General features: G+C 40.2%; 1 protein-coding gene and 1 long non-coding RNA gene across 5 annotated transcripts in view; both read right to left on the reverse strand.

The window, feature by feature from the left end:
• The window catches only part of LOC132973218 (uncharacterized), a 360,126-nt gene that overhangs the window by 70,312 nt on the left and 267,003 nt on the right, over window positions 1-22,811 (reverse strand). The window lies entirely within an intron of this gene.
• On the reverse strand, window positions 2,710-22,240 carry cpt1ab (carnitine palmitoyltransferase 1Ab (liver)). 3 transcript variants are annotated; one of them, XM_061036534.1, is made up of 19 exons: window positions 22,095-22,240; window positions 17,871-18,035; window positions 16,180-16,322; window positions 15,137-15,308; window positions 14,604-14,705; window positions 14,039-14,176; window positions 13,798-13,875; window positions 12,585-12,692; window positions 11,237-11,321; window positions 9,538-9,733; window positions 8,767-8,955; window positions 8,554-8,659; window positions 7,002-7,118; window positions 6,376-6,540; window positions 5,718-5,849; window positions 5,466-5,618; window positions 4,916-5,029; window positions 4,643-4,735; window positions 2,710-4,538 (listed from the first exon to the last, which is right to left on the reverse strand). In XM_061036534.1, exons 2-19 carry the CDS (start codon window positions 18,009-18,011, stop codon window positions 4,455-4,457), a joined length of 2,316 nt encoding a protein of 771 aa, XP_060892517.1. In that variant the 5' UTR covers window positions 18,012-18,035; window positions 22,095-22,240; the 3' UTR covers window positions 2,710-4,454. The 3 variants fall into 3 exon arrangements, with proteins under 3 accessions (XP_060892517.1, XP_060892515.1, XP_060892516.1); XM_061036532.1 differs by lacking the exon at window positions 11,237-11,321 and adding an exon at window positions 11,786-11,873; XM_061036533.1 differs by lacking the exon at window positions 11,237-11,321 and adding an exon at window positions 11,786-11,873 and having other exon boundaries at window positions 22,091-22,208.

Genomic DNA, 22,811 nt, shown 5'->3' on the forward strand with positions numbered 1-22,811 from the left:
TCCCTTTACACCCTTGCCTTAATCATTTAGATTCATATGGTGTTTTTAAAAACCCAAGGTTCACTGCAGCATTAAACATTAACAAGGAACACTACAGTAGTATGGCTACATACTTAAGTAGGTAAAGAAGTAAGTGATAAAGACCTGATATGGCTCTGCCTTGGAGGACAGCAAAGGTTAGAGATCAAATTTGTGAACAAAACCCTAAATGACCTTTAACATAACAAATTTTATTTTTTGTTTTGTAAATGTAGTAGACAAATAAAGTAGTTTATATAGTTTAATGAATACTCCAGAAATTAACATAAATAAACTTCCTCCTTGATCAGTGAACAATAATAAGTTTGTTATATGTTTTCTATTAATCAATTGAATGTGTATGGTGAATGCTCTCTGTGAGGTCCACTTAAAATTGAAATAATGGCACAATCAACTCCTGCAGTCAAGACACCCTTCCTCAAACTAACATTTAGCTTCAGGACACAGCAGTCCAATTGTTTTTTCCCAATCGCTAAATCAACATTTAATCCAATTAGTTTGGGGCATAACGGGGCCTTACGTAAGCAGCCCAGCAATGCAGGAAAAACAAATTGTCCTGCCAAAACCTGAATCAAGAATGACACCAATGATCTGCATACAGTAGCTGTAATGAAAACAATGTTTGCTCCACTGTTAACATCTCCCTATGATTACCACCAGACAAAATGGGAGGCATCCCTACTCCTGTGTGAATGATAACCTTATAAAAAAAGAGGACAGGCGACATTGGCTCCTGTCTTTTCTTTGAGATTGTTGTGGAGCAAGTGGCACATGAATTAAACTGGTGACAAGCGGCGGCCGCTGATCTATCCCAAAGTCTACTTTTAGAAAGTGCAAGTCAAGGTTTTAGGTTTCAGTGTCTGCTCTTGAGTGAATGGGTTTTCCAGCTTGCCAATTAGGAGTACATTTTAAAGGCTTGTTGTCCTGAAGCCAGTCTGGTAAGGTCTGTTAAAAATTGTTGTATGAATTTGTTGTAGTTGTACTTTTTTTTTGTTTTGAATGGAGACGATACTATTTTGTGTCTTTGTGTGAAAACTTATCAAAATGTTCTTAACGCACAGAACCTAATGACACACCTGATAATTTGAAGAAAAAAACAAAACAAATATATATAAAGGGCTGGCTTTGATGGAGATCCTTTTTTCTGAATTGACCAAACTGCAGGTTCCAAGAGTGGATGGTGAGTAAGCAGACCTCGGCAAGGCAGCATTGAAATGTTAGCCTGCTATCGGAAGCCGAGGGCAGGGTGACATCAGGGCGGGCGTACCATTGTGGAGGTGTGTTTGTGTGAGAGGGAGAGAGAGAGAGAGAGAGAGAGAGAGAGAACTAGAGGGCGCTCCTTGGATATTTGTCACCTCAGCCATGCCTTTAAGCGTCTTCCTGTTTAATTTAAGTTGTTAGCTGAATATCCCTCCAAGCAGCATCAGTGAGGGGGGGGGGGGGACTTTCTGACACCCTCAGAAGCGGATCTGTTCTGGGTTGCTGCCAATTGAGCCCAACCACCTGGCCACATGGCAAGCTACAACTTCCCTTCGATAGAGTGAACACTTAGCTAAGGAAGGAAAGATCCCATTTTCACACTGCACCGGTTTCAAGAGGTTTCAAGAGGTTTCAACATGTTATACCTAAGAAAAACAGGTAAAGCTATGACCGCAAGATAACCTTATGATGCAGCTGATGGATTCATATCCAAAATAAGCAGGTGTTAAACTATTATGATGGTGTGAAGTACATGACCTTTTTTGATTTACACGGTTGAAGATGGGTCATCAAGGCAAGTAAGTAGCAACTGTTTGCGATGTAACTGAAATCTCATATCCCAACAACTATTTGTTCGATGGCAGTAAATTTGGTATACAAATCACTCATGCCCGGAGTATGACTCCATAGAACTCTGCTGTTCCGCTGCCTTTCACCCAAATGCCACCATTTGGTTAAAAAACTAATTTTGCTTAATGTCTGGACAACTACAGGGTAAAGTGGAATTAAATACATACTCTAGTCCCACCAGGGTAAATTATAATGCCTTTAGTAATAACTTTTAATCTAGCCCCATCATCATGTCATCATTTTCAAGAATTGTCCACAGCTTTGGTTTATAGCCAAATATTAGCATGCTAACAGGCTAACTTAATATGGTCCATCCATCCATTATCTGTAAAGCTGATCCTGTCTGGTGTTGTGGGGGGGGGGGGGGGGGGGGGGGCTGGAGCCATTGTGCAAAAGGCGGGGGTAGGCCTACTGGTAGCCCCAGTCTCCCATTAACTGACGAGGATGTCTTTGGACTGTGGGAGGTAGCCAGATTACCCAGAGGGAATCCACCCATGGACAGGGAAAACATGCAAACTCCACACTGAAAGATTGTAAATAAAGTTAAAAAAAACTGCTAATTATCAGCATGTTAGTACTGCCTTGGCGACCATGTTGACATTTGCACAGTATGTAAACCATTGTTCAACATGAAAGTCTGAGGAACATTTTAAAATCCCAATCTTGATTTTATCTTCTAAATGTCCAGAGATGTTCTGAAACCAGTATACCTTAAGGGGCAGAAACCTGAGAAGGTTTCAAACTATTAGCTTTCTGAATATATATTTATTCTTGTCCACATCAAGTGTTTATCTTTTGAATAGAAGAATTTTAGAAAAGAGCAGACACACTAAGAAGGGATACAGCTGTCAGACATTCACTTTATTGTTAAAACATGTTTTGGTATATCAGCTGTTTGTCTTTTTACACAACTTTAAATTAAAGGCAAACATATACAGCTTAATCATCGAAAACCATGCAGCATCGTAAACATGAGGTCTACTGAGATAAAAAGTCATACAACTACAACATACTGGCAAGGTCTGTGATAAATAGAACTGTCATGTTGAAAATAAGAGAAAGCACTTTGCCTGTTTCTCTAATTCAATCAGCAAAAACTTTAACTTAGTGCTTAGTATTCTGTGTTGCTGTTAAAACAAGGCAGAGAAAAATAAATAATATGATGACCTGACCCCATATACATAACAGAAATGCAGTCCTATACATGAAAGCCCCTCTATATCTGCACGTCCTAAGCATAACCCCCAAGAGAAACAATGATATCCTACTGTACTGGAGAGACATTACAAGCTATCAGGCAATTATGCTTCTCATCTTTACAGCTGCAACACCATTATACTGACAGATTTACAATTACCAAGATTGTTAGGTATTGATTAGCTTGAACTGAAGAGCCAGCTATGGAGTGTAAGACAGAGTTAAAATACAGTCAACTCTCCTTTTTCTATCACAAGAAGCGGAACAAAAAAAATCACCGTCGGTCTTGCACATTCAGTCAAACACTCTGTACAAGTGAGATTCCCCCCCAGACACACACCATACCTTACCGATCCCTCACTTCCGCAGCGAACTTATTGTTATACATCCTGCTACCTTGTTGGTTGTGGTCATATTTTACTACATCATAAGCATAAAACCTTGAAATGCTGAAGCCAGAACTCCCAGAATACTAGTGAGTGAGTGAAACCTGAGTATGAAAACAACAAACATACACACACACACACACAAACATAATCTGCACCACCTGTCACCACCTCATGAAATCATTGCAGCTAAAAAAAAAACCGAACATGGCTGCAAACTTTAGTAAAAAGAATAAATGAATGTCTATTGATTAGATGGTAACAACAGCTCACTGTCATCTGTGCTGGAATCCAGACAGACAAAGTTTATGTTTATTAAAGGTACACTGTTTACTTCTGCTGACAACTGTAGGTAAAGGATTACTGGATACTGTTCAGATGTACATCTCAGACCACTTCAACTAACCCATGTTTATGAAACTTAACATTACATCTGCTCCTTTTGGCCAGTTACACATGACTCAGGTGCTGCCATTGAGAATACCAGAGAAAAATTCAAACTAAATATTCAAATGATTTTCAACATTGGGACAAAACTAAGTGTTCAATAATAAGTACAAATATTGCACCATCTCTCAACTAAAAATGTGATTCAAATGTAAGATGACGCTACTTTACAATCCTTCAGCTGAAATGTCATTCTCTGTGGTAACACAGACTTGATCTCAGACTACAGCAGCTCTACTTTTATTTCTCCCTTTCTGCCCTTTTTACATTAGTGGTCACTAAGGCACTGGTGCGTACAGTCTTGGAAATAAAAACTTTGATCTGTGCACTACCTGTACCGAAACACCACCTGAATCTCACCTTTGCCGATGCATCCAATACATACAAACTCCTCTCACACATATGGACAGAAACGGTTCCTGTGAACCTCTCAATTCCCCCGTCAGGAACGTCAATTAACTTAGAAAATAATTCCAAATCCAACATTTGATTCTGTACAAACTTCAGGAAGAATACATGTTTTTCTGAAAACAACTTGTAGTGTTTATTAGACACTTAGTTGGTTTTCTTGTCGAGCTGGAAGAGGTCCAGCATGTCCAGCATGGCCTGTCTGATGTTGCCGCCAAAACGATGGGAGTCCTGATATAAAACAGGATGGAGAAAGAAGACTTTTTACATGTCCTTTCATGAAGTAATGCCTTTGAAGAATCTCAACTGTAAAAAATAAAAACGAGAGAACTTACGGTTTCTGGGCTTGAATGTTTGCTGGAGATGTGGAAGTTGATGAGGTTCTCTCCAACAATGATGTAGGAGACACCGTAACCATCATCAGCAACCTAAAGGACACAAAGAAGGGAGATTAGGCTGAGATGAACGTCTATATGAGTCGAAATATTTTCAAACTGAAAGTAGGGGTTTATGAAGATTGCATGTAGATGTTCTATTTCCTAATAAATGTTGTCGATGTTTTGTGAACTGCAGTGATGCAACATAACCAAAGGTGATGAATAACTTACAGGACCAAATCCACCTCCAGAGGACACATACTCAGGATGTTTGACCAGATCAAAAAGCTCAAGCTGCTGCAGAGGGGTCTGACTGGTGGACAGCCTCCACGGATCAGACAGGACCTAAAGATAAAGACAACACCAAGTACAATTAAGTCACTGGTCAATGCAAACTGACTGAGTACAAGTTCAACATTTGAGTTTGATGTAGGTTTATTTGCATTTCTTTTATATTCAGCAGAAAGTTATTGATGGAAGAGGTGAGGAGATGAGTTGTGACACATTGATGAGCTGGGATTTCAATAATCCATCCATGGCTGCTTAATATGTGCATTACGTGCCCAACCTACCTGATTTGACATTTACACATACAGGTCATTTATCTATGTGTTCACTATTATACAGTAAGTACAAGTCCTCAAATGTAGTCCAGCAAAAAGTACAAACAATAGTGCATGCGCAAAAAACTAATTTAGAGGAAAAGTATCACATTGTTTGGGGGGATATCTGCCAGCTTTCAGAGCAGAAGCCCCCAACAACTTGCAACAACACCTCGTACCTCCTTGAGGAAAGCCGAGTCTTCTCCCAGGTATTTGGACACCACATAGAGGCAGAAAAGGTGGCGATCGATACCCTCTCCTGTCATTGCCAGACGGTACATGTTCTGGTGCTTATCAGCTGCCTGTTTGAGCAACTTCAGACACTCTTCTCTCTGACGAGACAAGAAACACATGATAAACGACTGACGAGCATGATCCACTATGTGGATTTACAATCTGTGACTAAGAGTATTCGATTCTGTATGCCTTACTGTCCCCTCTCTGATCATGGCGCGAACAAAGGCACAAGTCTCCATGGTGCAGGAGCGCACCGTTTCTGTTCGGCCCTCGCGGAACAAGCGTGTCATGGAGGCTTCGTATGTCAGGCAGAACTTCCCTTTGTCCTGTGGAGAGACGGTACGGGTCATCACACAAAACAAAACAGAAAACAATTTTCAATTCATTTAAGATTTGTTAACTAATCATGATATGTGTCAACCCATTTTTCGACACATTGATAATGACAAATCACCATGAAATATGATGCCTATATAACTTTTTCAAGGCAGCTACATAAAAGATTTCTTCAAAGCTTGAAGCAAATAAGCAGGTGTAACTTTCATACAGATGTTTGATTATTTGTGCTAGTGCTATCTAATGTTTTTATGAAATTAACTACAAAATTAAGAAAATACATCTTTTAACCACGCTAGACAAATGTTTTCAATAAATGATTCACTGACAGTCTTAGCTGACAGGTATGTTTGCAAGCTGTGAGTGCCCTCTGCTGGAGTTGGAGGGGTGTAGCTGTATTGTATTAGTGATATGTCATTTAAGGCAAACAAGGCAAGGATCACTGAAGAAAAATATAAAAACTGGTGTCGTTAAGAAATAGAGTGTGACAGAAACTAGTGACATGTACGTAGTTACCCTGTAATGGGCCAGCTGGAGGGCGATCTGGATGAAGGCATCGGGACTGGTGCGGCACTTTTTAATCAGACCCTTCCCAAAGTCATTGAAGGGGAAAATGTGAGAGTCCACATCATCAGCCAGAGTCCTGGCGACTGTCAGAGAGCTCTCGATGGCATCCTGGCACTAAAGGAGAGACAGGGTCATATTTTATACTGAGCAGAAGCAGCATAGCTGACATGAGATATATGAATAAGTATATTTATTAATAAAGCTCAAATTAATCAAATATACAGTATATCAGTGGAAGTAGCACTCCTGAGACTTGCATCACAAATATTCAATATCCTAAGTTTTTGTTACTTCATTTATTTTAAAATTGGTGACCATACTTCCAGCTACCAGCAGAGGGAAGCCAATTCCTACAAATATTAAATCTTGGGTCTCATCCAACAGTGGTACAGAAATTGCAGCAGACTAGAGAATGCCTGAAAATGTGTGCAGTTAGCCCAGTATGAAATTAGTATGACATCTCCCTCCTGATTGTGATGGCTAGCTGTTCTCTCATTCTTCAAGTGAATCCACTTTAAACAGCTTTAACCACTTACTTATCCAGTGGTTAGAAAACTGCAGAACTACAGTCTTACCTCAGCAGGAATATCCCACTGCAGCCTCTGAGGACCTGGCAGGTTGGGGTGGGGCTCCCCACAGCAGTGACCTTCCTCACCGTATCCCAGCCTAACAGGGTCCATGGACAGTACATGCTGCAAAGCAGAGTCGAGGATTGACATGACTATCTCAGTTTAATGTAGGGTTAAACATGTGGCGCTTACAGCCATGAAGCTAGCGGCCCTTTTAAACATCTTGCTTGCAATGTGTAACGCACATGGTGCGGGCTAAGTCGTCACGCCCCTGATCCACCATAGAGGAGGCAGTAACAGAGATGGAATGGGAGGTGTAAGACAGTGGCAATTTGTAACGTCGGAGCTGGAAAGGAAGGACAGTGCTGTGTGTGCGTGTGTGTTCACACATCATATCTCTCATGCTATACAACACTGTAATGCAATGTGACTTCACACACTGGAACACCCATATTGCGCCATTAGGGATTCAAGGTATAAGTACAAAGGTGAAATGACTGTGGAACATTTTTACCGCGCTGCTGCAGAACGATCAAGGGTAAAGACTGATTTCACATTTTAGTCACAAATGCTTGAAAGGACAGGCACCCTGCCAATCAGACCATCAAAATACTAATCCAATTTACTGGTTTAGACCAGGGGTCAACAACTCCAGAAGTTTGGACTGGGGCCAATTTTCTAAGAAACTAAATGGCGGGCCAGACTGTTACAGTCACCAACAGAAAGGGTTTTTGGGCTGCATGAAACAATACAATTGTGTGTCCTTGTTCATCAACACATGGCTGGGATAAAAATAGGTTCATTACTGGTGTATTTGAGTCACAAAATATTTTTCCCTTTTTATATTGTAAAAAATAGCCTACATGTGTATCAGTTCTATTTTGAGAATGACTCACTGCTTCTTTTTAACGCACTGACATGAGAAGCTTAAGTTTTGACATCTCTCTCAGATGGCGATGTGATTCTAATCTTTTGGTTTTCCTAAACTGTGAGCACCGATTGGAATTGGTTATCCGTGGACACAGTAAGCAAATCTGCAAGCTCAGTGAGGTCTATATCCCTGCATTGATCAGCTCTCTCTCTCTCTCTCTCTCTAATGTGTGCAGCAATTTTATGAATAAATGCCAGTTTATTCAATGCAAGTACAAAGCCTGTCAATATGCATTCTGTAGCCAAATCATAGCTACTGTACAGGATTACTTGCGCTTTTTGTTGTATGCAAAAGGCTTAAGAGGAGGTGATTCCAGTGACAACTGTTGTTGCCGTGACAATGCTTTGTTTCAGCACCAGCTGCTGTCCTCTGCAGCACTGCTCACACACTGTTCCATGGTGTGAATGTTTGGGTATGTCAATGATTGTCATGGCATTATTGTTAAGGAAATAATGAAATAAATTAAAGTCACAATTCAAATAATCTTGCTGGCCAGATATGATAGCTGGCGGGCCAGCTTTGGCACGGGGTCCGCCAGTTGCCGACCCCTGGTTTCCCTGGTTTATACCGTTTAAACGGTTTAATGCAATTATTAAATATAATTTGATTAAAACTACAGTGACATACCTCCCACAGATGGCCAATGATGGGAGCATCAGCCCAGGAGTGCTCAGCGTTCAATCCCATGGTACCATTCTTAAATACTATCAGGTTAAAAGATTTATCGAACCACCTGAAGGAAAACAAAGAAAAAATGCTTTCAGTGACTTAATAGATGATGCTGTGTCACCGACTCTTAAATAGCAGAAGTTAACTTTATAGTGAGTTTGTCTTGCCCACCTGTCGTGGCACTTTCCGTGGAGCAGAGACTTGGCGTAACTGTCCAGAGACTTGACTGGGTTGGCCTCCTCAAAGCGCTGCTCGGTGTCATCTAGGGTCACACAGAAAGCTGCCTTCTCGATGATGTCCAGAGACTGCTTGTTCTTGCCGCGGACAAAGTATGTCTCACGAGCGTTTGCCCATGGGGTCCTGCAGAATGTCAAATAAAGTCAGAGTCAATACTTCTCAAGACATTAGCCTATTAATGAACAGAGAATACAAGTTTCTCCTCAGCGTGACCAGGGTTTGGGCCCTTCTGCTATTTTTAATGAGAGAGACACCCTTCTCTTTTTTTCACAACACTCACATCCTCTTACTCAGCTATAGAGCCTGACCAACCTGTCATCCGGGCTGTTCTCATTGACGTTTTTTGGTTTTAAGTTTAAAGCATGATTTCAGATGATTTGTAGCAGATATGTTAGAGTTACTTTGTTTGTCCACTTTAAAATAAAAATGACATGTCGGATCCTCCAATCATTCAAATATGCTCATATTTTTGTTTTAGTTCTAACCCTCCCAGTTTAACCCATGAAGCACTTTGTGTTTTCAGAAAACAAACAAATCTGACAAACCGTATAATATATAATTAAACTCACAACATGACCCTTAAAACACATCTTTCAAAAAAAGCTAATCTACCTAAAGAAATCTTTACTTCCTATGCGGTAACAAAACATTCTGACAGTAGTGTGAACTAATCAATACTGCGGCTCCTTTTGTAATGTCACCCACCTTTCCCCTGCAGTCAGAGCGGCTAGTTTCTCCTCTCCTGGCGAGGGCTCCGATTGGTCGGCCAAGATCCTCTCCATCTGCTGCTCTATCTCTCGGGGCAACAGCAGCCGCCCGTCATAAAACATCCACACCTTGAAGTATCGCCCCTTATGGTACACAGCGATGTGTTTGCTCTCGTTCATGTGCTGCAGTGTGTCTGGGAGAAAGGGACCAATGGTAGAGAGGAAAAATAAAGAGGAAAAAAGAATAAAAACAGAGAGTGAAAGACGATTGTTTTGAGAGGTACCAGGGGGAGTGCATTTAGATTTTTGTCCATTTTTCTCTTTGCATCTTAAAATTGAAGTGTGGATGTCACAGCATTTCATCTCTGGGAACAATAGAAGTATTAGTTATAGGTTCTTGGTCCCAGTGGCAAAATGATGTGATATCCACAACGTTTCAGTGTGGCTCTTTAATCTTTGTCTACATCCTTTCTTATAAACGTAATTATTTGAAGGGCAACAAACAGCTGACTTCAAAGTGGCACTATATGACGGAAGGGACAAACCAGTTCATAAGATAATGCAGCTTGAAATGGGGGGTGCAGGGAAGTGAGATGAATAGGAAAGTAATTTGGGAACAGGGGAGTGGTTCTGAATAAAATGGATTGAGGCAAAGTTTGTTTGAACACTGTGTGCATCCAAGGACAAAAGAAAACTACTCAAGAACGCACCGTTTTCTTTGATACAATATGTTGATGTTGTTTTGGTGATGTTTAGTGTTCAAACAAACATTGTCCTTGTAACAGACAAGACAAAGGAGAGGCTACTTACACTAGCAACAACCCTTAAAACAACACATAGTCACATCCAGGTCAAACTTAGCGTACTGCATTTCCTCTGAATGTAAAGAAACCTCCAACAAACCTCTATATTACTATTATTACACTGAATACTACTTTCTAGTTAACAGTTTAATTACATGTAGAAGCTGACACTCCATTTTCACATCACCCATATCAATAAGCCCCATACTCGCCTGTAAATACAACTAACAACACTTACTACACCTGGTGCCTCAATGTCAAACTAAAAATATGATAACTCATGGGAATTTTCTACATGTACTTTATATCTATAAGTTTCATTTTTTACCTTACGATCTGTCAGGATCTCAAGTAGCTATCCTCTAAAACATGAAGGCATGATGCCTTCACACAAAAAGATCTCTGTCCTGAGTTATTAAACACTGAGTGTTAAATCATGCATGATACATTTCATGTTAGTTCTTCTATGACTGAACACCACATATTAAACCCATGCCTCACCAAAATCTAGTTTAAACTGCTTTTACAAATAAGGAGATCAATTATATTAATCTTATCTGTCCAACAGCAAAGAACAGATACGGAACTGTCTTTGAAAATAAAACGTATTCATCTTACTAAACCTGTTTCTTCATTATCTGTTAGTGTTAGGGCCAGCCTAAAACTCTCTGACACTTGTCTTATCGTATGGCTTTCTCTGTTTTGCCTTCTCAAACACATGAACTACATTTGACTTACATGCAAATCAGTCCTTGAATGTGCACAGACCAGCACACATGCATTACTAATACATGGAGGTCAGATTATCTCTATGTCAAACATATGGACGTATATGTCCCAAGGAGAAGCACAGTAGGAGTAGTGTAGAGGAGGCGGCACTGCTATAGACTCTACCTGTTTCTACACCTGGGACACGACTGGTGTTGAACATACACTCGTATTGGGCTGAGCACATGGGAATAGTGTGTAGGAGCATGAGCTGAAAAGCAAAAGGGGAGAGTCAAACACATAGAGATGACAAACTAATTCACTAATATCCCGAGAGAGCAGCAGCAAACACTCCTACAGGGACACGAGCATGGAGGAAGAGGAGAGGGAGTGATGAGGATTGATAAGCAGTCTGAAGGAGCAGAGGGGATCTCAGAGGGCTGCCAGAGGAGGAGACATGAGCGGGGGTCTAGAAACCAGTGGTCTTCCATCTCATTGCCACCAACAAAGCCCTGATAGTTGTACTAAGAAATATTTATTTTGAATAAATTACTGCTTCAACTTTAAATTTCACATGAAATTACACTAAAGAGAAATCCAATTAGGAGTAGATTTGTTCAGGGCTGTGCTGTTCACATTGAGTCTGTTAGTCAGGGTTTCCAGCAATGGCCATGGCAATAGCAAGGGTCAGTGTAGAGAGTCAGAGGGCACGGCAGAGATGTGCCCTCCTCTTACCTGTCTCCAAACCAGGGACGCGGGTGGTGTTAAACATCCGCTCCCATTGAGCCGAGCACAGTGGAACCTTGTTTGCCAACAAGTAAATCTAACGCAGCGTCCAACAAAGCGAAGGGACAAAACAGTGAAACAACTGAGTGTGAGTCTGTAACAGAGAGAGCTCATGCATTGGAGTTTGTATAAATGTTGACCAATCAGTTAATGTAATAGATTACTGTGTGTTTATTCGACATGTTGTAGACTGTATAACAGTATTGTGCAAATGTAAAAAGAATTTGCACTAAAGCATCATGCAGGTTGATAAAGGAGGAGGAGTGGCAGGAGATGCGGGAAAGAAATGACACTACAGGGTGTCAGTAAAGTCATCAGCATTCATTAAAGCTTTATTCACTAAGCCTTCACACGAAGCTTGTGATCTTGCTTTGCTGCTAATCACAACTATGTTTACACCAAAACAAAGCAGAAAGCGCAGCACATTGCTCATTCCAGAGTCGGAGTTAAACAGAGTGAGCGGGGGACATAGCAAGAATATCAAGTATTTCAATAATCACAGGTGAGACTGTAAACAACAAACTTACTCAACGAGTTCACAAGAAAGGGTGGTGTCAGATAAGTGGCTTTCATTATAAACTGGCCGAGATCAAAACTATAATTCAATAAATCATTATGAGAAAGTTAAACATTTACAGAGGATTGATAAGGGCTTACATGTCAGTTCATATCTAAATTTGCAGATTAAACCAAAGTTCAATAAAACCATTTGCGGTGTGTAATGGAGACGGTGGAACTCTTTACTCACTGGTTTGATCTGGGCTCTGTCCAGTTTTCTCCTGTAGAGCATGATAGCATGGATGGCATTACCTGCCCTTGCGGCCTGGATGGAGGTGGGGAACACGTACAGGAAGTCCTGTGAAAAAAAAGAAGAATAACAGCAAAATATAAGAATCTTTCATATTGGATTCAATGGGAAAACTGTCCTTTAAAACTCGGCATGACATGTGACTTTTACATGCATAGATTCTTCAGTGTTTCCCCTAGGTTTACAGCGTTGGGGGGGTGGGGACAAGCCGACATGCCGACACGACGACTCTATCCACTCTCTTATCCCTACAATAAAGGCACAAAAAGCCTTTTTTTTTTAACTTGACCTTCAGGGGGGGCCCCCCAATATAATGGTAGGGGACACACTGTTCTTTGTTGTGATTTTGGTCAAGGACTGGGCGCATAGTATCTATCACGGCCTGCTATTTCAAGCATGCTAAGTGTTGTTCCACTGACCCCATACCAAGTACACTTATATTTGTTATGGCTAACTTTTAAAGTATTTTTGACCTTTCATGCATAGAAAGAGTCGAAGAAAGACAAATCAATGCAAACTCCCAGGGTTTGACCCTTACGTTTGATTTGAACCCATAAAAAAGGTCTGACTTCTCTAACAGCACTGTGTGTTGTTTTGCTTTGTAGGCCATGGCAGAGATCCGATTTGTGCAAGTTACGAAAGAAACAGTTGCTATCATGCCAGAACTGTAATCTCCCATTGATAATATTTTCTTTGATTGCAGGACGGACTAAACAGATCCAGAGTTCTGTATGTGTAGTAGCATGACTCATGTTAGCTAGGCTGGAGTGACAGACAGGTCTACTGTCTTACTCGTTCAGGCAGAAACCTGCAGAGGGGGCTATGGGTTAGTGCCAGAAAGAGTTCCTCTTCCAGACACTTCAGTGGTGGACAGTTATGTTGAGTTCACTGGGTCCATGATCATTAATCTGAATCTGTATTCAGTGTTTGTAGCTTTGCCAACCAAAGATTCCAAAGACTACAACAGAGTAGCTGAGAGGAGTTTTACACACAGAGCCGTTTTCTACTTACCTTAAAAAAATTATTTTAAACCCAACTGTGCACATGGTATCACACTGAAGACTCATTAAAGGCTTATTTCTCAACTTTAAAAAAAAAACAACAAGAACCAGAGCTCTTGTTTGCAAATAGATGGTCAGCTGGAACATCTTACCATGGCATAGTAGTTGCTGTTGACCATGATGGGCCCACGACCTCTAAGGTAAATATACTCCTCCCACCAGTCACTGACCTGTGCAACACACAGAGAGAGGGAGAGATAAAGAACACAGGTTGAGATCATAAGCCACACTGCATTTCTTAGTCGTATGAAGCTGATTCAAGGTCCAGGAGAGTGTCTTAAATGAGACAAAAGTGTGCTGAAGAGACGAAGAGAAGAATTCTTTCGGACTCACATAGTTGGAGGCCCACCAGGACTTGAGTTTGAGGTACCACTGCAGTCTGGGTCCCAGATTCTTCTCAAAGTCTTCAGCCAAGCCCTTCATCCGCTCATACTTCTCATCTTCCATCAGTGGGCGCACTGACTCCAGGTACTATAAAAACAGACATGCATCACCACAAAGAGTGAAGCAAAGGGACGTTCATTTAGAACAAGGAGATGGCAGATAGGCCATTAAAAATTTTTTCCCCAGAGCAGATTATGATGGGCAGGCAGGAAGTTTGTTTAGTGGCTCTGCTTGAGGCAAAACAGTCAAGAGACAAAGAAGGTGACCTGAGGACATTTTAAACAAAGAAGTTAAGTGTCTACTTTGCTATCACAAATAAAGCCCCTGGCTCTGAGATAATGAGTTAATATGCTAATAAAATGTATTACATTTCTTTCATTACAATTGGTTATTTAAAGACCATTTTGAAGTGCAGGCCTTCTGTGGTATTTTTGATAACCTAGAAATATGTTCTAGTCCAAAAGCTAGGACTATTTTGAACAATTAGGGTTATGAAATGAGAAGCGGAAGTTACCCTTCTGCAGGTGTCTTTGATTGAGGGAACAGGTAGGCGTGGCAGGGAGTTCTGGAAACTGTAGAGCATTGGCTTCCTGCCAGAAAAGACCTTGACTAATAACTGGTGAAGCAGAACAGATAAGAGAGAGCAGAAAGAGGATTAAAAGTATTCTTTGTGTTACCGCGATACCTGCAGGGTTCTTTAGGTGAAGTTCATATTACTAAAATGAGAAATGTAGCTGGCATAGTGTGGCATACAATGTATTAATAAAATGTGCCTTGTAAGCAAAAAATCAATAACTGTATCTTGGACTTTTTGCCAATATATTAGGCTCTATATGTGCTACAGCAAAGCAAAACAATCTATACTAATCCAGTGTATGACTTTGTATCTGTGTTGTTTAACATATGCACCTTTATCTAGAACAGTTAGACAATCAACATAATGCAACCATCATTGTTTTAACCATGTGGACAAGAAGAGCTCCCTGACACTCAGGTAGAAATCTGCTCTATAGTTAAGTGAATAGAGAACCACATTCATTGTCTCACCATCCAAATCCGAGTGGACCAGGACACAGAGCCATGCCGTGCCCGCATCCAGCCATGCCATGACAGCAGGCTCTTCAGGACATTCCTCATGATCATGATTATGGTGACCCACAGGCCTGTGCCCACCAAGACTCCTCCCACTATTTTCTGATTGTCTGTGGATATATATCGGCTGTGGATGGAGACAGAGACAAGAATGGGAGAAAAAAAGACAGGTCATTTAATTAAGCAGCAGTCAGACTGGGCCGAGTCCAACGTCTAAGTTAATCATGATGGACTAACAACTCTTTTCGTGACAACAGTAACATCCTAAACCTTTATTACAGTCCAGCCAATGATACATTTTAACTGAACAAGTGGCATAGCGTTTCTGCACTTTTAATATGTTTGAAATATTACACAACCTAACGTCAATCACACAGTCATTTAGTACTTCCATTACTTTTCGGAAAAAATGCTAACAAGAGAGGCATTCAAAGGAACTGTTTGCATAATATCACTTTATATGATCATCATTTTTAGCAAACATTAAGATTATTAACTAAAACTGACTTTAAAATGACAAAGGACAAAATAGAAGAAGCTGCTCTATTTTCTGTATCAAAGCCTAAGGATGCAACTGAGAGAGGTACAGGGGGAATAAAGGGCCTACTGTATGTGACTTCTCGAAAATACCTTATGCAGAACTCATAAAACAACAGAAACATCCTCATGTCTGTTTCAAGGTGGAGTATTTTCACTGTATCATTTTATACCATTTTGTTAATACTACTCCAGCCAAACTCTTACTTCGGAGCCAAACCAATCTTAACTATATTTGTTAGAGAACTTCCTTTTTATCCCTTTACCCCCGGTGCCAAACTAAGACCAAATATGGAGGCGATTCAATCTAAACTTGAAAACGGCTTCCTCGTTGTTTGCTAATACTAATGATGGAGGATTTTTTTTGTCTTATCTGTCAACTTGTAGAATCAAAAGCAAAAGCAAAACAAAAACCTGCCATGTCATGCGAGAAAATCACACCGTCATTTCAGTGGTCTTACCTGATAGGCATGTGTTGGCCGAGCTTGGCAATCAACCCCAGAGAGGGATCCAGCTGTTGGTATTTATTGTAGGACATGTAGGAGACCACCACCACCATGAACCCACCAGGACTGCCAGGGTACACGCCAGTCATTACCCCATTCTGTGGAAAAGTACAACAAAGTGAGAATTTAAAAAAAGGCAAAGAATAAAAAGTCTAATCTATCAGTCTATATAACCATCATGATTACAAAATTCAACCTGAAGGAAATAGTACATGTTAGAAAAAGAGGAGTATGATATTCAGTCAGGGTCTGAAATATACTTTTTGACAAACTGGCCAAGGTGGCGGGTAGATGAAAACATTCACTGCCCAAGCTTATTTTTTACCCTCCAAAATAATAGACTGTTTTAGTTTCAAACACAGATTTGTCACAGTAGTTTTAATTGAGTTAATAAGGTGTTCCGTTGAATCGAATCACAGATTTAAGTCATGGATTGGATCCTTTTATCAGGAAATAGAGAAATTATGAAAAAAATAAATTTTCTCGCCTTTATTTTTTAAAAAGGAAGTAGTGCCAAGGCCACCACTAGCCCCCTCTAAACCGCCCCTGCATTAAAACATTACAAACTCAAAACAAAAATCCATCTGTGATAAATGAAAAAGCTTTAATCTACAAAAACAAGCTTTTCTCTCAATTTAGCTTCGACAAAGGTAAACACAACATGCTGTGTATTATTGGACGTGTGTGAATCCCTGACTGCTCCTGCAGTGTGTGTTGGAAGTGAATGGAGGAGCGTGCATATAGCGTGCAGTTTATCAGTGTTTAAAACGCAGCGCTGTTTAACATAATCTGTGTGGAGAAGTTTACAGACTGTGGGATAATGTTACAATCAATAAGTAATTGATTGCTGATAGATGCAGACACGGAGAGAGTAAACAGAGAAATGTCAAACTGACTATTTGACCAGATCAAGTGCGTTCCTGACTTGGTCCATACGGATCACGGATCAACTGTGTTCTGTTGCACTAAAAGTAAACAAGTGCGGGGGTGGCTGGCGTTCTCGTGAGTGTGCATTTGTGCAGCAAATATATGTTGGTGTGCCTCAGCGTGCCGCGATGCTCTGTCATGTAGACAGCAGAGAGAGCAGCAGTCTAAAAAGTAGCTGCAGCTACATCAAATGTGGACAATCACAAGTCTTTAAACCCCAAATAAAATAGCAACAAAATATTAAACAAGCTTTCAAACCCTTCTCAATCAACTTTAGTCATTTTCTTTAAAGAATAATCTTTGTACTGTTCCACAGATTTAACCCACAGATTGTTTTGTTTTTCCAGAGTAAGCTTTCCTCTGAAATGATAACTCATCTCTATCAGATTACAGCTGGTAAAATCCCTGACAAGAGATTTTGGGATCTTTTGACATATGTGAGGTATCATTACATATATAGCTCTAGACAAAGAAGGAATGAGTGAAAATGTCAGCATGTCATGAGTGACTCGGTGTTTGTGTGTCAGCCTTTGGCCTTTGTAAACAGCCTTTAGCCTGTTTACAAAGAACAGACATGGAGGTCACTGTCACAGCCGACTCTTTCTGAGAGATAGGTTAGGCTTTGAGCGTGATGTATATCTGTATTAACAGTTATTCAGCCAAAGCTCACCCCTTCATACTGTACCCAAACCCTCGACCATGTATCCCACAGCTCTCACCTTGAAGCGGATGAACCTTTTCTTCCAGGAGTGAAGGCCAGAGAGGTAGATCTGACGCAGCGCCTCGTGGCACAGCTGGAGGTCGATGCCATCTGGAGTGACGGTGAACTGAAAGGCCACCGCCTGGTGAGCTTCTGCCATGGTGGCTACTTCTGTGCAGGGTCACTGTGGGTAAGAAAAGTGCAGTGTTGTATGTTCATCTACTAAGTTCATTACAAAGTGAGGTGAACACTGATCCTTTGAAGACTGCGAGAATGACATGTACATGTACTGAAGGCTGGATGAGGACATAAGGAAAATATCACAACTGTCTTTCAAATTGAATGGCTCCTTTCACAGTTCATTGAAATAAGTAGCCCTCTTTCCTCGACTTCACTGACTGCAGGTTATCCAATTTCAAAGATGTAATCAGTTTAAGGTCTTTGTGGGGAAATGGCCACTGAGTAGAAACGGATTCTTATTGGATTTAAAAAAGAACACTGACACCAGTCAGCAATGAGTTAGACAAGAACCTTCACACTTCCTTCGAGGTATACCGGTAAGTTTAAAGGCTAAATTGTTACAGTCCTAAATGTACAAACTTGAGCTGGAAGAGTTGTTACTGTCAGGAACATTTTCTTTTATGTGTAGACTGAGAGGCATTTATAATAAATGAACACCAGACAATCTTTGAGGTACAAACCCAAGCATCAAACTGACATCTTTTATATAAAGTGTAAATAATAATAGATTAGTTTAAAGAGATGTCCTTCATAATTCATCCTATTGTGCGTCTGCTTGTTTTTTGCTGCTAATTTAACTAATCCGGTTCCTGCAGGAAGACATCAGATAAAATGCTCTAGGAGGAGACTGTGTACTCGTTTCCAAACTGGTTAGGCCTGTGCATCATCTTATCCTTTACTAAACGGAGCCCTGACACAATGCAAACTAATTTTCTCTAACCTTGAAGCTCTTTTCTTTTTCCAAAGGTTAACATTGAAACTATGTCATGGTTTTCTTTTCTTTTTTAATTTGATAAGGTAACGGGGTTAAGAGATGTGCGGAGAGAAAGGACAGGGTTAACTGGTTTTAAGTCTGCAGAGGTGCCCATTATCTATTCTTTAAAAACTAAGCTATCATCGTCGTACACCTCCTAGTGACAGACTTCTTCACACAGAACCTCCTCAGTTAATAAAAGCTCTAAAACACCCTGGATCACCAAGGAATCTGCACCAAAGCTCATATCTTTGCCCAGGTTTGTTCATGTTTACCTTTACAGGTATTTCAGTCTGCAGACCCTAATAACCAATATCAACATTTCATTTGATAATTGTATTATGGTCAGGGTCTGTACCATCTATACGATATATTTATATAAAAATACACTTGAAATGGACTATTTCAGATTATCTGAATGAGCTTATGTCAAGTTGGAGATGTGGCAAAAATATTTAAGGCGATTATTAAAGATGTCTTTTAGTGCTGGGTGATATATCAGATTGATCAATAAATCGGGTTAGTGGAAAGACAAGATCATCTCTAACTTACTCCGCCACTCCCTTTGGGCTCACACAGTTCACATCCTCGCCCTATATTTACTTCGTACAGGATGGCTGAGAGGCCACAGGTATGTGCCACTCAGCCACAAGTATTCTGCAGATGTTGCTCTGCCTCATCTCTACTTCTGTACCTGGAAACCGCATGGTGCACTTTTAAAGACAGGTTTACAGCTCGCAGTTTAACCCCTTAAGAGAAATTCAGTTTACTTTATTAATCCTTAAAGCAAAGTTCAGTTTACTTTTGTTGAATTTTATGGATACATTTAACACAAAACTTGTTTTTAGTCATTGTTATTTATGGCGTTTTTTTCTTTATTAGAAAAAAAATCGATTCAAATCGCGAATGGGGTTCGGTGTGAAAAAAATCAGACATTTTTATTTATCATCAAAAATCATTGCTACAAACAGTTTTTAGTTTATAACTATGTTTCGACCAGAGATCTTCAGGTGACCATTTTTTCACAAATGCTCACCTGAAGAAGATCTCTGGTTACAAAGTTGTAATCAAATACACATTTTTGTGGCATTGTTCATGCAGTGTGAAGGCATATCTTCTTCTCTGCCGTTCGTGTGTTGCCCTGCAGCGACGTGATGTGTGCACACAACTAGCCCCTTGTTCTAAGGCACATAAATACTAAATAATCGTAATGAGTAAAGCTCTTATTGGGTCATTAGTGGTTGAGGAGGGGACCAGCAGTTCGTGTGAACCAGACAAACGCCTGCATGGTGAAACATTTACCTTAACCCCGGGGAAAACGTCATGAGGTTAAGGAAAGATGTTAGGAGAATTCATAAAGGACTTAGGGAAAGGGAAAATCCTCTTACTGAAAAATACATGTCAAAATTAAAAGTTCGCTAGCTCGGCGGGGCCGGCATCGTTTGGGCAAAGTACCCGGATGGGTTGCTCTCATGAATGATGTTACTGCTGTTTCCAGTTGCGTTCAATTGCTGTAGGAAATCTGTACTCCTTCAGAGCATACATATAAAACAATTGATTAAATCGGCTGGAAAATATGTCAATTGTCCACTTACAACATTTTTTCGTGAAACTGCTGTTTTCACTGTTATATTATCGTTTGACATCCCGTTGTAATGCTCGCTGATTGGGATTTTCACCGGCTTGTTGTTCTATGAGATTACAGCAGCGCTTTTCTTTCTAAATCCTACATCGTCTCTTAACTTGTATATTTCTTTTCATCTTAGATTTTATTGTGTTAACGTGTTGTAATTTGAAAGCAAGACACGTCGCTTTCTGTATTTTCAGTCATTTGTACAGTAGCATCCAACGAGCTGTGTGTTTCAGCCGTCACTCCCTTCCCCCATGCTACTTTCCAACATCACATGATCCACCCTGTGCTGCAGAAACTGGGGGAAAGGTCGCAGCGCTGCGCCGCTTAGATACCGGCTAAAACTACCAACATCGTCCTCACAAATCCTCGTACGCCGGTAAAAACATACAACGGGTTACTACTGATTAATGAAAAACATATAGTCTGCTCTGAATTAAGTATAGTACAGGTTTGCCCATTATATACAATTTACAGCATAGTTAATAAATCATGCCAACTACCCCTCCTCTTCATGCACTTTGCGTTGCATATCAGCTTCATGATTCTGACCTCAAACGCCACATCATCATCCTTTGCATATACAGCCCTTTTCTTTTCCAGCTGCCATTATAAAACGTGTCAACATCAAACACGTCAAGACATTCTTCATATGTAGGTTGCATTTTTTTTCTGGTATTATGTCAAGTGTCCTGCCCACGTGGTCTGTGTGAAATGGGGTCACTGGTGTGTGCACCCTCATCTCGTTGACAGTCAACCATATTCTATTATAAAAAGAAAGAATCCGCCTTTAATCCTACATGTAAAAATAGTTTCTTATCACTACTTTTATGATGTTGTGACCAAAAGTCCTCCATGACAAAACAGCTTTTACTGACCTTCACTTGTGACATTTACAAACACATCTATTATTATAAAATGTTCTTCTGCTGCAATCACATGTACACAACAAACATGCTGCTACATTGTGTTATTACAGCGCCATTGAGCTGTATATATGTATTATGAACGAGCTTTCAGGTGGTTGACAATGAATGACCTTTACTTGGACTTTTGCCTACATTTCTGTTATGACCAACAACGCAGGAGGGCTGACCAGGTTCCCACCTTGACAGCTTCACATGAGAAGGTAAAAAAGTAAAGTCATGTTATGTAAATGTTGAAGGAAGGTATTTACTAGAGGCCTATTAAGCATTAAATGTCACAACCATAAAATAAAAACCAAGATTATGGATTTAACATACAGTTCAACCTCGAAATTCAGTCTCGACTTTTACAAGATAAAAACTGCCTGTACTATGAATTTCTTACTCCCACAGGCCCACAACCAAGTTATGACAAAGCGAAACAAGGAAATATACAGTAGGTCCTGTAAACACCTCACATAAACTCTCACTGCGCAGACAAGGAAATACAACGAACAGGCATAAGCTTAAACTGCGCAGACAAATCCACAGTTTCCACAGGGTTTGTTTGGCTTGTCGAGCCTTTTTTTTTTTTTTTTTTTTTCAAAACCCCTGCAGCCATATTTGCACGACTACTTCCAGACCTGCCGAAAGAGAGAGAGTCCAGACTACACTGAGACACATTGTAAAAAGGCAAAATGATTACTCACTAACCCTTCTGTCAGTCTGAGAGAGCCGAGCTTTCTGTTTTGACGAGGATGAGACACGGCTTGTGTGTCGGCGGGGACTGCTGTACACTGCATGAATGGGAGCATAGACTTGTACACAAGGACAGCCCCTTTCAGCGGTCCTCAAAAGGCGTTGTTAAAGGAACAGCGCCATCTCGTGGTCCCATGTGATTACGACGGGGTTTTATGAGAACAGCAGGTAAGACATGCAGAGACAAGAGTCTGGAAACAGACACGATGTGCCGAGTACTCGATGTACCTCATACAGGAGACAATAAAGAAGAAAGGACAAGAAAATACAGTCTAATAGATCTAATAGATGGAAATATTATGCATGTTTTTTTTAACTTGATAGATGTAGTTTATTTTTTTAAGATGTAGAATATTAAATTTAAGCTAATGAATTAAAAAAATTCTATCAAAAAAGCCTGTTTTGTTTAATCCATTAGAGTAGTACTGGAAATATCAATGATCTAATTCTGATTTATAAATATGTATATATATATATATATATATATTTATATCATTTAACTTGAACATTCATATTTATTAGTGTCCACACACTTCTGTTATAACAAGGATATCATGTCACTTATAGAGGACACTTTCTGTCAGTAAAAAAAACTTCCTCCAACATCCCTTTGCTTTCTTTCATTTTCTCTTTTCTGCCAATACCTACAAATACTCAAATCAAGCTCAACAG

This window comes from Labrus mixtus, chromosome 4 (genome assembly GCF_963584025.1).
Source record: "Labrus mixtus chromosome 4, fLabMix1.1, whole genome shotgun sequence".
Lineage (NCBI taxonomy): Eukaryota > Metazoa > Chordata > Actinopteri > Labriformes > Labridae > Labrus > Labrus mixtus.

Excerpts from the sequence above, each read along its gene's own strand:
- cpt1ab (XM_061036532.1), bottom strand. The coding sequence starts at position 18,011 with ATGGCAGAAGCTCACCAGGCGGTGGCCTTTCAGTTCACCGTCACTCCA. Across the intron at positions 14,706-15,136 it reads GGTCCACTCGGATTTGGATG|TTATTAGTCAAGGTCTTTTC; the intron begins GTGAGACAATGA and ends CTGCTTCACCAG. Across the intron at positions 6,541-7,001 it reads AGTGGGATATTCCTGCTGAG|TGCCAGGATGCCATCGAGAG; the intron begins GTAAGACTGTAG and ends TCTCTCCTTTAG.